Source organism: Pseudorasbora parva, chromosome 5, assembly GCF_024679245.1.
Source record: "Pseudorasbora parva isolate DD20220531a chromosome 5, ASM2467924v1, whole genome shotgun sequence".
NCBI lineage: Eukaryota > Metazoa > Chordata > Actinopteri > Cypriniformes > Gobionidae > Pseudorasbora > Pseudorasbora parva.
The window spans coordinates 6,823,694-6,838,690 of NC_090176.1; the positions used below are offsets into that span (position 1 = coordinate 6,823,694).

The 14,997-nt window shown below is 40.4% G+C and overlaps 2 protein-coding genes across 4 annotated transcripts in view; both read left to right on the forward strand.

Moving 5' to 3' along the window:
- The window catches only part of casp10 (caspase 10, apoptosis-related cysteine peptidase), a 33,546-nt gene extending 33,051 nt beyond the window's left edge, over positions 1–495 (forward strand). For both annotated transcript variants that reach the window (XM_067443122.1, XM_067443123.1), the window contains exon 11: positions 155–495. In XM_067443122.1, coding sequence (XP_067299223.1) covers positions 155–311 — 157 coding nt within the window. In that variant the 3' untranslated portion in view covers positions 312–495. The remainder of the gene's footprint in view (positions 1–154) is intronic.
- Positions 496–5,481: 4,986 nt separating this feature from the next.
- prkra (protein kinase, interferon-inducible double stranded RNA dependent activator) lies at positions 5,482–13,526 on the forward strand. Of its 2 annotated transcripts, none has more exons than XM_067443124.1 (8): positions 5,482–5,584; positions 6,128–6,315; positions 6,408–6,489; positions 6,570–6,639; positions 9,747–9,864; positions 9,945–10,039; positions 11,860–12,022; positions 13,168–13,526. In XM_067443124.1, the coding sequence occupies exons 1-8, from the start codon at positions 5,562–5,564 to the stop codon at positions 13,323–13,325; spliced, it is 897 nt and encodes a 298-aa protein (XP_067299225.1). In that variant the 5' UTR covers positions 5,482–5,561; the 3' UTR covers positions 13,326–13,526. The 2 variants fall into 2 exon arrangements, with proteins under 2 accessions (XP_067299225.1, XP_067299226.1); XM_067443125.1 differs by lacking the exon at positions 5,482–5,584 and adding an exon at positions 5,636–5,885.
- The last annotated feature ends 1,471 nt before the right edge of the window (positions 13,527–14,997 follow it).

Consider the following 14,997-nt stretch of genomic DNA (forward strand, 5'->3'; position numbering starts at 1 on the left):
TTACTTATCTAGTAAATGGATCTCGATTTAAGAATTTTTAGATATTTGAACTGGAAACAAAAAAAAACCTAAATATGTTTTTGCAGTGTACACTTGAGTGTGAATGTAAGTTTGACTCTGGACATCAGTTTGATCTCTGATTATGTCTCTCTAGGGGAATAGATCTACTCTCCATTCTGACGCAGGTGAATGGCGACGTGAGCAAAAAGACGGACAAAAGTGGTGTTAGGAAGCAGATGCCCCAGCCGGAGTTCACCCTCACCAAGAGAGTGGTTTTCCCTCCTCCCAAAACTCGCCCACCCCTTCAGTGATGTCATACTGCAGTCCTCCACTTTACCTGCTGTTCGTCAGTGTTTACATGTTGAGATGGGGTTTACTTGAAATAAGGGATTACTAAAAACATGGTAATTAAAGGAAGTGTATGTAAGATTGTGGCCCAAACTGGTACTGCAATCACTTTCAAATAACAGTAGAGCGGTGTATCCTCCTCCCCCTGACTCGGTTGCCAGATTGGCTGCAGGATCAGCAGGAACATTTATAAATCTGCAGCTGTGGGAACTAGAGCAGATCTGGCAACCCGGATGCCCAAACACTACTGACTTCGTGATTGGTCGATTAGGTGGAGGGCGGAGCTTCAGGCCAAAACACATCATGACAACAACAACATCAGTTGAGCTGCAACCACAACTTTAAAATGACAATATCCTGACTGGACTACTGTTGTCTAGTGTCATATCAGGGCCATTTTATGATTAATTGATTAATATATTTCTTACATACAGTTCCTTTAAATATTTTAGATATTTATAATGCCACTTCATAAGTAATTCCAACAGATATGGAGTTGGTTTAAATTTGAATACACAATGTAGCCCCCAAAGAGCACATTAACCTTACATCACAACTTGAATGGACCTTTCCATGAGTCCTTAGGCAGGACGTGGCCCCATATGGCACACCTGGGGACTTGATCTGCCAGCTACTGTACAAACAAATGGAGGATAAATGCTATATTTTTGGTGAATATTTTTAGTAAGAAGTTTCTCTAACAATTATTTTCTTACAGATAGATGAAGATGTGAATACAGTACTATTCTGTTACTATACAACACTGGACAGTAACGTACAATCATAAATTGTTCATGGCACATTACATTTCCAAATTCGCTCTCAAAACTTGAAACAATGCTCTGTATATTTATGCTGGAATAAGGGGTATGATGAGAAAACAACCTGTATTAGGATTATTGCACTTCTTTGTAATTGTCCAGAAGCACTTGTAAATCTCTCATATCTGATGCTAAAGCACTTTTTGTTTGTTGCCCAAATGCCTTAAATGTGGACTAAACATGGTTTGTACACACGAGGGGACTGTCGGTTGCAACTCGCAATTCAAAATGATGACAATTCAAGGTAAAAGGGAAGCCTGGTACTGCTGTTTATTTTCATTCACCTTAAATAAATATCAGGGACCTTCTAAATATTAATGAGATGGAAAAATCGGCTACACTAAAAGAAGTCTTGAGCATGTACACGGACTCCGACTCAGTTTCTGCTGAGTCTTAAAATCAAATGAAATCAAATCAAAATGTTAGGTCTTAGTCTTAAATTTGCTGAAGTATTGTCTTCTAGGTCTGAAGTCATTTTAAACAGGGACTAGTTGCTTAAACCACTAAGACTCATCTTACAAGTTTGTCCTTTTTTTAAAGAACGTTAAAGTCAGTTATATACATAGATTGGTCTAATAAAAAAATAAGACTGGTTACCCCTAACTAACTGCTTGTTGTTTGTACTAGTTCTTTTGACACAATCTTAATTTTCCTACATCCATGTAATGCAACCTTTTTTTTCTGCTGTAGTTCGTCCTTTCACTAGTCCAAATATGCTTGCCATGCGCTACTACACTTGCACTTCTATGATGTTTTTTAGAAAGGTGCTTACAAGATTATCATGTTGTTACCATGATGTTAACACAACCATTTCGCTAACACGATTAGCATATTGTTAACATGATCCTAACACCGTAGCATTTTGCTAGCATGATGGTAGCACATTGTTCTTATCATGTTTTAACCGTGTGAATTATTTATTTATTTTTTCTCCCCCAACCCAGTTCAGCAGAAATCAGTTTCTAAACATTTGGAGCCGATTCTAAACATTTCACCGGCCATGTCAATCACAATAACGACTGCTTACACCCAACCCTGATCGCTAAACCTACCCGTCACTGTTACCTCTGCCAATGAAATTGGTTGTAGATTTCTGCTGAATTAGTTTTTGGGAAAAAATGTTTTATCCCTAAGCTAATTGCTATTAGTGGCTTGGCAGCTGCCAATGATGATATAAACCAACCCCCATGCCTCTATGACGTTCAGATTTAAAGATATGCCTCTATGGGTTTGGGTTGCTAGGGTGCTGACAGAGGTTGCTAGGACATGATGAAGGTGATTCATGATTGGCTGTTTGCTGCCCGGAGTCAAATGAGCCCACCCTCATGTTTCTATGAGACTTCTGTAAGGCTGGAAAAAGCGAGTCTCTGTCCGTTAGAGTCTCTGTCCGAGACGACATCACACTGAGTGAATCATCTATGAATGACTCTAATTTACATGCCTTTCCTTTCACATGAAACTTCCCCCAAACTACTGCTCCCCCCAAACTTGAGATCACCTGAAATACACCAGAAATCTCTTTATTACAATGTCAATCCTCACGATACAATATTATATGTGTTTGATATCGTTTGAAATGTCTCAGTGCGACTGGTACAAATATCTCAACTCCACAGAAGTTAACCAAAAGATAATCAATGTTTTAAGAGTTTAAAGATATATCTTTCCTTGGTGTATGGTGGGTGTGGCTTTCAGCCATTTGGCCTCTCTTCTAATCAAGTCTACAGGACTTGATCGATGCAAATTCCTATTGTGAACTGGTATTTCCATTTGAAAGAGTTTCAAATGGTTCTGGGTATGAATCTGGTTCTGGGTATTTAAGGAAATGTTGCAAAGAGCTCAGGGCTCGACACTTTAAACCGGTCAGCCCGTAATGCTGGATGTCTCAAGATAGCCAGCATTATGTAATTTTCAGAGGTCAGGTATATATTTCATTCTTTACTTCAGAGTATTTGATGTTATATATGGATTACCTTTGGATTGACTATGTAATTGGCTTTATACATTTACCTGACTGTAAATACATTGTTACACTTTGATTGATTCTGACTTGTTCTGGAATTATTCAGGTTGGGTATAATTTCAACAAAGGGTTAAACGGAATAATTAAATGTGTACTTAAACTATTAAATAATGACCAAATAACCAATTGGCATTCAAACATAAATTCTAAATGATCATTAAATGGAGTCAGATAACGAGGGATTGGAATAAAATCCCCTTTTCCCCGCTGAAAAGACCGAATGCGCAGCGACCTTCACCCGCCGATCGTTAGCCTTCATTGGGACGATTTGGGCGGCCTTACACTTCTATCCAAAGACATCCTTGTCTCTTTGGCAGTCTATGGGATCAGTTGCTAGGGTGCTGTAAATTATTACTAGGGCGTGGCTCTATAGCCTTAAGATGATCCAGAGAGAGTGGTTGCTTGAGTGAAATGAGCCCAGACCCTTGTCTCTATGACGCTGTAATCCAGAGTTATAACCAATATAAAATATAAATAGAGGATTTATCGACATCACTTTCCCGCCGGGACACGCCCCCTCAGCCGGGGCTGGGTGGCAGAAGAGCTGCTGTGTGACTGGATTTAATAGAGGAAAACGCAAGTAGAGCAAACGATCATCAGATTAAATTAAAGGTTGGGCTCGATGTAGTGGTTCTTACAACTTACCACAGATTCAGTGATCCATGGATAATGACATGCAGCCAGCAATCGTGTTTTCCTGACATTTTTATGAGCCTGATTTCGACATTTATAATATTTATTACTGTCAGTCATCACATTTTTCGAGTAAACCCTTCATCAGATTGGTCAGTGTATTGAAGCATGTATGGGGCCGCTTGTCAAGAATGGAAAACAAAAGTTGTATCCCTTTATAATCACTAAAAGCTGTCACACATTCAATTAACGCAATCTCACAAAGTTCCACTTTATTAATCAGTGAAGCTGGTATACAAATCTCTTATTTTCACGATATCTGCACTTACAAAGACGTGCGTGTTAACTGAACTCAGCACCCGGACAAACACTCGAGTGCTGAGTGGATTCCAAGTTCAACACCTGTGATTGGCCAACTGCGTTGTAGAAGTCTACAAACATGTCTGATTGGCTACATTACTCACCGAGGCGACAACACGTTGGAAATGTAATCATTTGATGAGTGCAAATACAGATACACACTGGATCTTTTGCTAGCTCCTTCCATGGGTAAGCCTCCCCTACCCCCCTCTGGCGCTGGGCCTGGTTTTGTGTGTTTTTCCTGCATCCACGCTGTAAACCAGCGCTGCCTCTCAGTCTTTCTGCCACTCAGTGGGGCGTAATCGCAGTCGCTCCAGCTGACGGTGACGTCACGTGCATTCCCTCTATTGTGGAAAAACGCGTGCACACACTTCCTGTTTCATGGTCAGTATTGGATCCATGCATTATCTTAAAGTGAAAACAACCTAATATAAACCTAAGTCCTTTTAACTTTTATATAGTCTTTGATATTTACCCAGATCTGTCTGTCAATAATTTGAATCAAACATCCACAACCGGGGACAAAACAGTACTCGAATTTAACGCACTGTTTCTATCTGTATCTTTATGTTTTATATTTGTCATTATTTATGACTTACCATTTACTTGATTACATAATTACTTGAACTTTTTACTTATATTAGGCAATTATATACGATTTTGGTCATATTTCCCATCCTACATGATCATGTTAATAAAACTACATAGCACACCACTGGACTAGCTTTTTTGTTGTTGTAAGATACCAAAATGAACCAGACTTATCCATTTTGTTTGTTCTATTGTCATGTGTGACAACTTTACAGCAAAAAAAAAAAAAAAAACATGTTTACAGCCTGGTACAAATGGTGTTTTTGGTCTATACGGCTAATTTTTCCCTTCATGACAACTGTGATGGGGGTGATTTTTTTAATAACTCATTCAATTACAAAATATTAAGCCTTAAAGTTTTGCATAATTAAGGGTGTGGTCACTTTGAGTGACAGGTGGATTGCTGTTTGTCTGTTGTCTGTTACCTCAGACCCGCCCACATCCCGCCTCTTAACCCATTGTACGTTTTCCGGGAGTGACGTGCGATGAGAACCGCTTAGGAGACTGACACAGGCAAGATCTAAAATGGTTGAATAAAGTTGCTATTTGTATGTTTTTTTTTTTTTGCACGCAAAAAGTATTGTCGCTTTATTAAAAATAAGGCTCAACCACTGGAGTCACATGTCCATGTCAACATTATGTCATCATTTACTCATATTCATGTACAGGTCGGGGGTGAGTAAATGATGACAGACTTTTCATTTTAGGGGTGAACTGTCCCTTTAAATCTGAACCAACACAAAACGCATGAGAGGCGGAGCTGGAGATTCTCATTGAAAGAGGAGATGGCAACCTCTGCGCAAAACGGGTAATATTTGCCATATATTTATTCAAATAATGTTAAAGATTAACGGACAGACGTTCGTTTATAATGTGATGAGCTGTCCCAGTAGTCTATTCCATAACTTTCATTCAAGAAGGCCACATTTTAGCCTCCTCCGCAATGGTACGCATTTGAGCTAAGCTAAGTGGGCTTCCCCTGCGGGAGGAGCTCTAGCGAGTGCCGTTTGGGAGGCGGGGCTTAGTCAGTATAGAAGAATTCTATTGGCCAGTGGTTCTGCCAATCAAAGTAGAAGCGGCATACGGGTAGCAATAATGGCTGATTCTCAGTAAGCAGCCCTTAAATTTAACACAAGCTTTTTTTCTTTCTTCTACATATATGTATAACGATTGTTGTATCCCAACACGTACGTGTCTGTTTAATGTTAATATCTGCAGCGGTTGGGATCCAGACTGGTTTTGTTGGGCATGATGTGTTGTTGTTTACATTGTGTATGGTTTTGGGCTGTATTTGTCTGTTCGTTTGGTTCGCTCTTTATTATGTCAAGGTAGTAACGCCATATTGTTCTAGTCCCAGTGTCGCCATGGCTCATCCACGCGTCTGCTGTCCAGATAAAACACCAATCCAGATCCTGCACGAGTATGGCATCAAAATCGGAAGCGCGCCCGAGTACGAGCTCATACACACTCACGCGGACGGAGACGCGCACCAGCCTTCTTTCGTCTTCAGCGTCACCATAGGAGACGTCTCGTGCAAAGGTCACGCATCTTTTATTTACACGATTATTATAATTGGTATGAGTATAATATAGTGCACACTAGTGCTCTAATAGATTATTTTGTTCTTACAGGGCAAGGATCCACTAAAAAGGCGGCTAAACATGAAGCTGCAGAAGCCGCCTTAAAACTATTGAAACGAGACACCCACCCAAAGTAAAATATACACACCATAAACCATTATATCGCACTCACTTCAGTTCACACTGATCCAAATGTTTCTGAATCTTTCACAGTGGTCAGAGAGACAACAATGGCCTTTCTCCCGAAGCCGGTGACGGGTCCAATCCTGTGGGAATACTGCAGGTATCAAGCTCTTTATCTCGAAGCACAACAGTTATTATGATCACATAGAATACTCTAGCAACAACCCAGGATACCCTATCAATGCCCTAGCAACCACCCATGCCACCCTAGCAATCGCATATAGAGACAACTGAGTGCCGAGTTTTGCCACTGCAAGCACCACTCACATTTGCTCAGGAAATGTACATTCAACATAGTATGTCCGAATTTCATTCATACTACACACATTAATACTATATATAAGGAGTGAAGTAAGTTCAAATTTAAATGTAGTAGTATCTACTCAGACAGTATGTGATTTCGGACGTGTTTGTCAGTATTTAAAGTTGGATTGAAAAGGAATTTGCGATCATCCTTTCTGAGAGAAACGCTTCTCGAATAAGAACTAATGTTGGGGCGGGGCTTGATTTTGGCTGTGGGGAATTGATTGGCTGGTTGTGGTTTGCTATTGGTGGATTTCATGTGATTGATAGGTTGCTCTGCCTTCGTCAAGGGGGAAGTTATTTTAACTAAAGTCCCCATGAAATCAAATGTTTGAATAAGCAGGGCTCCAGACTAGCGTTTGAGAGCAGTGACACCAGAAAGAACTAGTGAGTTTTAACAATGAAGCACTGAGACTGAGCTTGAATTGATGTGCAACAGTGTGCAAAAAACACATTTTTACAGGGAAAATGTAACTATTCTACTTTTATTAAATGTACTATTGTTCATCTGTAGTCTCACACTGACCTGACCGACAGCTTCAGTGATTTTTAAAGGAGCTCTTTACTTGTTGTCTGGTTATTCAGTCACAATTAAAAGAAAAGTTTTTGTTTTTCATGAGAATTTGTAATTTCCTACATTTTTCCATATATTAGAAAACGTGGAAAAGGTTAAGTGAAATACGTCCATTCATTTGCCACAAAGTGTTAGTTTTCCTACACCTTTAAATGTTTTTTTTTTTTTTAGTCATCACATTACAAATAAATCACATTAAAATTTTATAATTTTTAGAGGTTTGACTGCACTTTGCTTAACTAAATCTTTTTTATTTCGAATCGTTTAGTTTAAAAGTGGACATTTCAAGCTTTCTATACACACTTCTCATGTCTGTGAGGCAAGTAGCCTGCTGCGTCGCGGTTTATTTATGAGACGCTCTAGTTCATGAGCAATGAAATCAATCGCTCCTGCGACTTCATGTCACGATTATAGTCTGCTATAGAGGTCGACCGATAGTGGATTTTACCGATAGCTAGGTTGGACCACGCTTGCCGATAACCGATTAATCAACCGATAGTTTTTAAAAAGATGCTAGATTAAAATAATAATAATAGTAATAATAATAATAACAAATGAATCATATTTACATATGCAATTATAAATTGCATGTAAATATGAATATATTAAAACGACAAGTTCTCACAGAAAAAATCTACAGAAAATAACTAAAATATTACAAATAAATGTTTCTTTAGCTGTAACCTAGAAACATGTAAGTGAATGTCAGGTAACAGACTGCAAGTCCCATTTGTTAACAAGGATTTATTAGGTTATTTAGCTATCTTACATGAATGATATGCAATATACATTTTACACCGTGTAATAATAGTTGAGCAATATAATTGTATCTTAATCATTCATGTTAGTTCATAGTGCATAAAAAAGGTTAACAAATAAAACTAACAATGAATAATACTTCTACAGCATTTATTAACCTTACTTAATGTTACAAATGGAATATTGGATATAATGGATTACTGTATTATATTAAGCGTTATTTCATATAACTCCAAACAGTTTGCTTTTTTAGAACACTTGATGGTTTTCTTATCAAAATAACAAAATATGTTTTGAAATCGAATGTGTTTATATTTCTGTCGGAAGCATGACCATACAGTCTGGTTTCTTACATCACCTAGTATAAGTGGTTACATCGCTTTAACTGCTTGAGGTAAATGTTACTGCTAATGTTAGCATTCTTTCAGCCTCGACGACAAAGTAAAGTACATCCATACTGCTGTTCTTTCGCTGCTAAAGCATCTAGTCACCAAAAAAATACTTTATAATGATTTGGCAACATGTACTGAAGTGTTCTGTATTCATACCGTTTCCCTTTCTCTGTTTTAAATGCGTGTCAGTGTCCTCACGTGTTACTGTAAACAGTGATAGTTTTTCATTTGTCCTCTAGAGGCCGCTCTCGTGCTATATAATGCCAGCAGACCCTTCTCAGAGCTCGCGTAGGCTACTGTGTAATGACAGCACGCTTCTCAGCCGCTCCCGCAACAGACGCAAACCGAAAAAACTCAGTATTGATTTTTGACTATAACGATTGTTCCACCAATCAGCTATCGGTGCCGATTAATCGGCACATCCGATGAATCGGTCGACCTCTAGTCTGCTATTTGCTTCTTATTTATTAAATCCAGGCAACTGGCCGAAGAAACCTTTATTAAAATTAGGACACCATTTATACAAAATGAAATTGAATTTTAAGAAAGGCTTTCTACAAAACAACTTAATATTAAACAAAATATATACACCAAAATAATTTCTTACCCACTTGGTCTTTGCACATCATAATCAGATGAAATTTAAAAATATTATAATAATTAAACATAAATATGAAAAAAAGAACATTGTTTAATGGCTACAACAAGTATAGTAAGCTACAGATAAATGTCATGTCTGAGCTGGATTTGAGCGAACATCATTTACCGGTGAGCGGTTCATGAGCGCGCGCCTGCAGATTATTGAGCTGAGTCACACCGGTCCGCTCATTACAGGCTCGTTCTCGTCAGAACGTCCACGTTTATTTAAAAAAGGTCTGGTTTAAATCGGGCTCGGGCTCATAATTACAGTCAATGTGTCGGGCCCGGCCAGGCTCGGACACAACGTGCACGGTTAGGGTCCCTCTTGAATTATTATTTTTGAGCCCGATCTAAGCTCTACCTACATTTGCTCTTGTTTGAGAAGCGTTTCACTTGGATATACTTCATAGCTAAGAGTAGTGCTACTTCCATTTCATTCCAACTTTAAAGATTATGGGGGCACGTGTATTTAAAAAAATTGTGCACTAATTTATTATAAATACTGCAATATTCTTTAAACCCTGTGGTGTGGTGTGTCAGGAGCTGGCCATGCAGAGGGTGTGGTGTCTGCCGGAGTATGTGGTGTGTATGGAGGCGGGGCCCGATCACATGAAGGAGTTCACCGTGACCTGCCGTCTGGAAGGCCTGGAGGAGACAGGTGCGTCCGCTGCGCTTCATTCAGGGCCGTCAGGCTGCACTCGTGCGGAAGGACTGATGCTTTGTGCTTTTGCTCATCAGGGACCGGCAGCTCCAAAAAGCTGGCCAGACGATCAGCGGCCGAACGCATGCTGGGAAAACTGCAGAGTTTATCCGGATCTCCAGAGATCACGTGGGTTAGTGACATTCATCTATTCAGAGATGTGTTGGGATTCGTTCACTAAACATAAACTGTGATTACCTTAAAAGTTTAAAAAAATGCAGTAATTACATTGATTTCTATAAGTCATCACAGTGAACATGATTTCACCAAGTGCATCTTTGCTAAGTCAACCAGTCAGGTTTAAGAAACAAGTTTACAGTTTATGTCAAGGGTATGCTTACTGCAACCAGGCTTTATTCACCTATCATTGCCCTCTGATTTTAGCGATGCATTATGGGTAGGGTTAGAGATTAGGGTTAGGATCGGCGCTTGAAATTCACCAGCCACTGTCGCTAGTGGTTTTCCAAAGTTACAAGGCACTCCGCATTTTCACTGGCCAGAGTGTTGTTGACCACTGTACACACCCAAATCAAGTCTATATAAAATGCATAACATGACAGATCATCAAATAGGCCTGTTTAGCTCTGATAATGTTGTGTGTAAAGCTCCTTAATCTAGACAGAGGAACACTAACAGCTGCTTGTGTGAAAAATATATTTTTTGGTATACATATAATTCATTCTCAAGCAATATTCTCATCAGTTTTCAATCAGTTAAGACGTATTTAAATCTGGCATATTGTGTGTGTGTATGATCCCATATAGTAGCTAGCTAGTGAAATGCTTATCCATATCAGTTTATTTTATTAAAGGGTTAGTTAGTTTACCCAAAAATGCAAATCCTGTCATGAATTCCTCTCCCTCATGTCGTTCCAAACCCGTAAGATCTTCGTTCATCTTCAGACACAAAGAAGATATTTCTGATAAATTTCCGAGAGCCTATAGAAAGCAATTTAATGAACACTTTCAAGCCCCAGAAAGGCTGTAAAATCATCGTTAAAATAGCCCATGTGACTCCAGTGGTTCAACATTAATGTTGTGAAGCCACGAGAATACTTTTTGTGCGCAAAAACACACAAATAACGACTTTATTCAACAATCTCTTCTTGTCTGTGTCTCTTTCATCTGTGTCTGAAGATGAATGGAGGTCTGAAGCGACAGGAATTAAGAATTTCTATTTTTTTGGGGAAAACTAACCCTTTAAATATCAAAAATGTAAAAGGTGTGCACCTGACACCCCAATAAACACTTTACAGTTGGTTTTATGATTGTTAGTCATTCTCTTCAAATGCTTTTTAAGTTAGAAACGTGTACCAATGTCGTATGTAACTTTAGAGACGGTCCCTAAACTTGAGTATAAATAACTCAGATGTGCTGTGGTTTCCGCTGAATAATCATTAATTAATCACAATGACTCATGAACACAGTGCCACACTTCACTCTGAAAACATGCAGCGTGTCAGACTTTATCTGAATTGAACATTTTTATGATGTAATTGGCTTTTCATCAACTCTGTGCAGTTTCCTCTGAAAACCCCAGGGGGTTCAGTGCATATTTTATGTCTTCATGATGAATTTCCATAGTTTAGGATTGAAAGTCTGGCTCTGGGACAAGGATAAAACGATACGATCTACACATTTAAGTAGCTAAAGTAAATGACAAAAAGACCTTTGTGTAACAAAGAAAAATCAGCCCTTGGAACATCAAAGTGCCTGAAGTTGAAGAAAACCCTCTTAAACAGAATTTGACACGTCACCTTGACTCAGAAGAGATTTGCATTTGCATATTTCAGCATGAGGAATTGTTTTGTCATTGAATCATGGCTGACTGAGTCACCATCATGTCATGAGGTGCACACTCTCGCCAGTATGCTCATGATTGTTTATTAGATGATTAGGGCTTTAAATCAGATCAGATGTGGTCATATGAACCGCTGTCCTCTGCGGTCCCCAGAGTCCACCTGCTCGTGTGTATGTGGAAAGCATTCGGCAGTCGACCGGGGAGAAGATCTCCCTCCTGAAGAGGACGCCTCTCAGCATCCCAAACACGGACTACATTCAGATGCTGCTGGAGGTCTCTCTGGAGCTGGGCTTCCAGGTCGCCTACATAGACATCGGTACGTTCATGTTCCTCACTCTACTCCTGTGTTGTTTTGTGTCATCAGGTGCTGGAGATGTTGGATATTTGTGTGTGTTTGGTAGCCTGGGAAAATCCAGACAACTTCCGGCAAATTTAGATTGGCTCTGCAAGTAGTCTGGCAAAGAGCTCATTCAAGGCCATTTCTAATCTGTCGAAATCGCGGCACCAATCAGAAACGTTTGGGTTTTACACGATGACGACAGCGCAGCGATGGTGAAGCAGATTTTGTACATTACAAAGATGGATGATGCCGTGAACATCACTCGTTCGAATCAGCGATCGCGTCGAAGCGATTTAAACTGGATCTGGATCTGGCCTTTCTGTGCTTATTTCCTCACACTACATCTGGTAATCTTGTAAATAAATAACTAGCATAACTATGCTCAAGTCTGAATGCCTTACAATGGGGGAAAATGCGATCAGAGCTCGATGTTTTCTGCTCGACCGTTAATCCGAGATGTTTAAGTTGGTCTGAGATGCTATTAGATTTTCCAAATTTTGCAAAAATGTTGTTGGAGTGGCAGTAGACACCAGCTATTATCACGATTTCTTTTACAACAACGGCAGAAGTCGTCAGTAGCCATTTTAACATCTTCCTCGAATTGCAGTCTCAGATGTACCATGGAAAATAAACCATGTAACCTAATATTATCAATGTAACCATTGTCGCCTTTGGCTTGGCTTGCCCAGTTGGGGACACTTAAACTACTAACACTAAACTTATGATCCAAGTAATTCAACTAAATTTACAAATAAAATAAATAAATTAGGTCTAATTTAATTCTATAAACTATAATATTGATCTGCCAACATTTGTCGCTATATGATCAATTAAAATAAGCTGATAACATCACTGTTTTCTCCAGAACGTCTGTACAGGTCAGATTTTGTTGCAGTCTTGTCCTGTTTAACTCTGTGAAGCTGCTTCGAAACAATCGTCCTTGTAAAAGCGCTATATAAATAAAGTTGATTGATTGATTGTCAGATGTTTCTCACGCTCTGCTACGTCATCATCTGTTGGTGACACCCCTTTGTGAATGATTTGTCTACGAAGCATTGCCAGACCATAACTCAGTTACCACTGAGAAAAATGTGGTTTTAACAAGGCTGTGTGTTTTGCAGATGAGCTGACCGTGAATGGGCAGTACCAGTGTTTGGTGGAACTGTCCACGAGGCCGGTGACGGTGTGCCACGGCTCCGGGATGACCAGCAGTAACGCCCACAATGCCGCGGCGCACAACGCCCTGCAGTACATCAAGATGGTGGCTAATAAACTCTAACCACATGTCTGAACCCAGCGTGCACATTATGCTGACGATGCAGAACTCGGACCCGAGTGCAGACCTGCTCGTTCTGATCCCTGAAGCGGATGCGGAGCGGCTGACCCGGGTCTGCTTCACACGAGCACTGCAGACAACACACACCTTCTGCTGTAAGAGACCCGGCTCTATGCAGAAAATAAATCAATTTCTGGGTCACAACCTTGTTTATTCTTGGATGAAGCAAATTATTTCATTTACATCCAAATGGTAATTCATTTAAACTGAACCTTAAACTGTATTCAGTCAGATGAACTGAAAGTTTGCTACTTCATGAAACATGACCAATGTCTTTTTATTTTTTTTGCTTCATAAAGCATTGTAAACACCATATTAATAGGTTTACAGTGTGTTTTCAATGTGTTTTGTTGGAGTTAGTTCACCCAAAATTAAAATTGTCATCGTTTTCTCACCCTCATGTCGTTCCAAACCTGTAGGACTTTCGTTCATCTTCGAAAAACAAATGAAAATGCTTTAATGAAATCTGAGATTTCTGTCCCTCCAATGGCAGTTATGCCATTCCCACTTTGAGGCTTCGAAAAGTTTGTAAATCTTAAAAAAAAATTTTTAGCCATAAGTTTCTGAAGAGAATCGATTTCTTTATATGATTTAATTTAGATTAAATTTAGGCTTTTATTCACAAATGAACACTTATCAGCGAACAGAAACGGAAGCTCAGACGTGTTGCGCAACACGAGAATGAACCTCACTGGCTCTCGCTGAAGCTCAGACGTGCTGCGCAACACGAGAATGAACCTCACTGGCTCTCGCTGAAGCTCAGACGTGCTGCGCAACACGATAATGAACCTCACTGGCTCTCGCTGAAGCTCAGACGTGATGCGCAACACGAGAATGAACCTCACTGGCTCTCGCTGAAGCTCAGACGTGCTGCGCAACACGAGAATGAACCTCACTGGCTCTCGCTGAAGCTCAGACGTGATGCGCAACACGAGAATGAACCTCACTGGCTCTCGCTGAAGCTCAGACGTGATGCGCAACACGAGAATGAACCTCACTGGCTCTCGCTGAAGCTCAGACGTGATGCGCAACACGAGAATGAACCTCACTGGCTCTCGCTGAAGCTCAGACGTGATGCGCAACACGAGAATGAACCTCACTGGCTCTCGCTGAAGCTCAGACGTGATGCGCAACACGAGAATGAACCTCACTGGCTCTCGCTGAAGCTCAGACGTGCTGCGCAACACGAGAATGAACCTCACTGGCTCTCGCTGAAGCTCAGACGTGCTGCGCAACACGAGAATGAACCTCACTGGCTCTCGCTGAAGCTCAGACGTGCTGCGCAACACGAGAATGAACCTCACTGGCTCTCGCTGAAGCTCAAGCGTGATGCGCAACACGAGAATGAACCTCACTGGCTCTCGCTGAAGCTCAGACGTGATGCGCAACACGAGAATGAACCTCACTGGCTCTCGCTGAAGCTCAGACGTGATGCGCAACACGAGAATGAACCTCACTGGCTCTCGCTGAAGCTCAGACGTGATGCGCAACACGAGAATGAACCTCACTGGCTCTCGCTGAAGCTCAGACGTGATGCGCAACACGAGAATGAACCTCACTGGCTCTCGCTGAAGCTCAAGCGTGATGGGCAACACGAGAATGAACCTCACTGGCT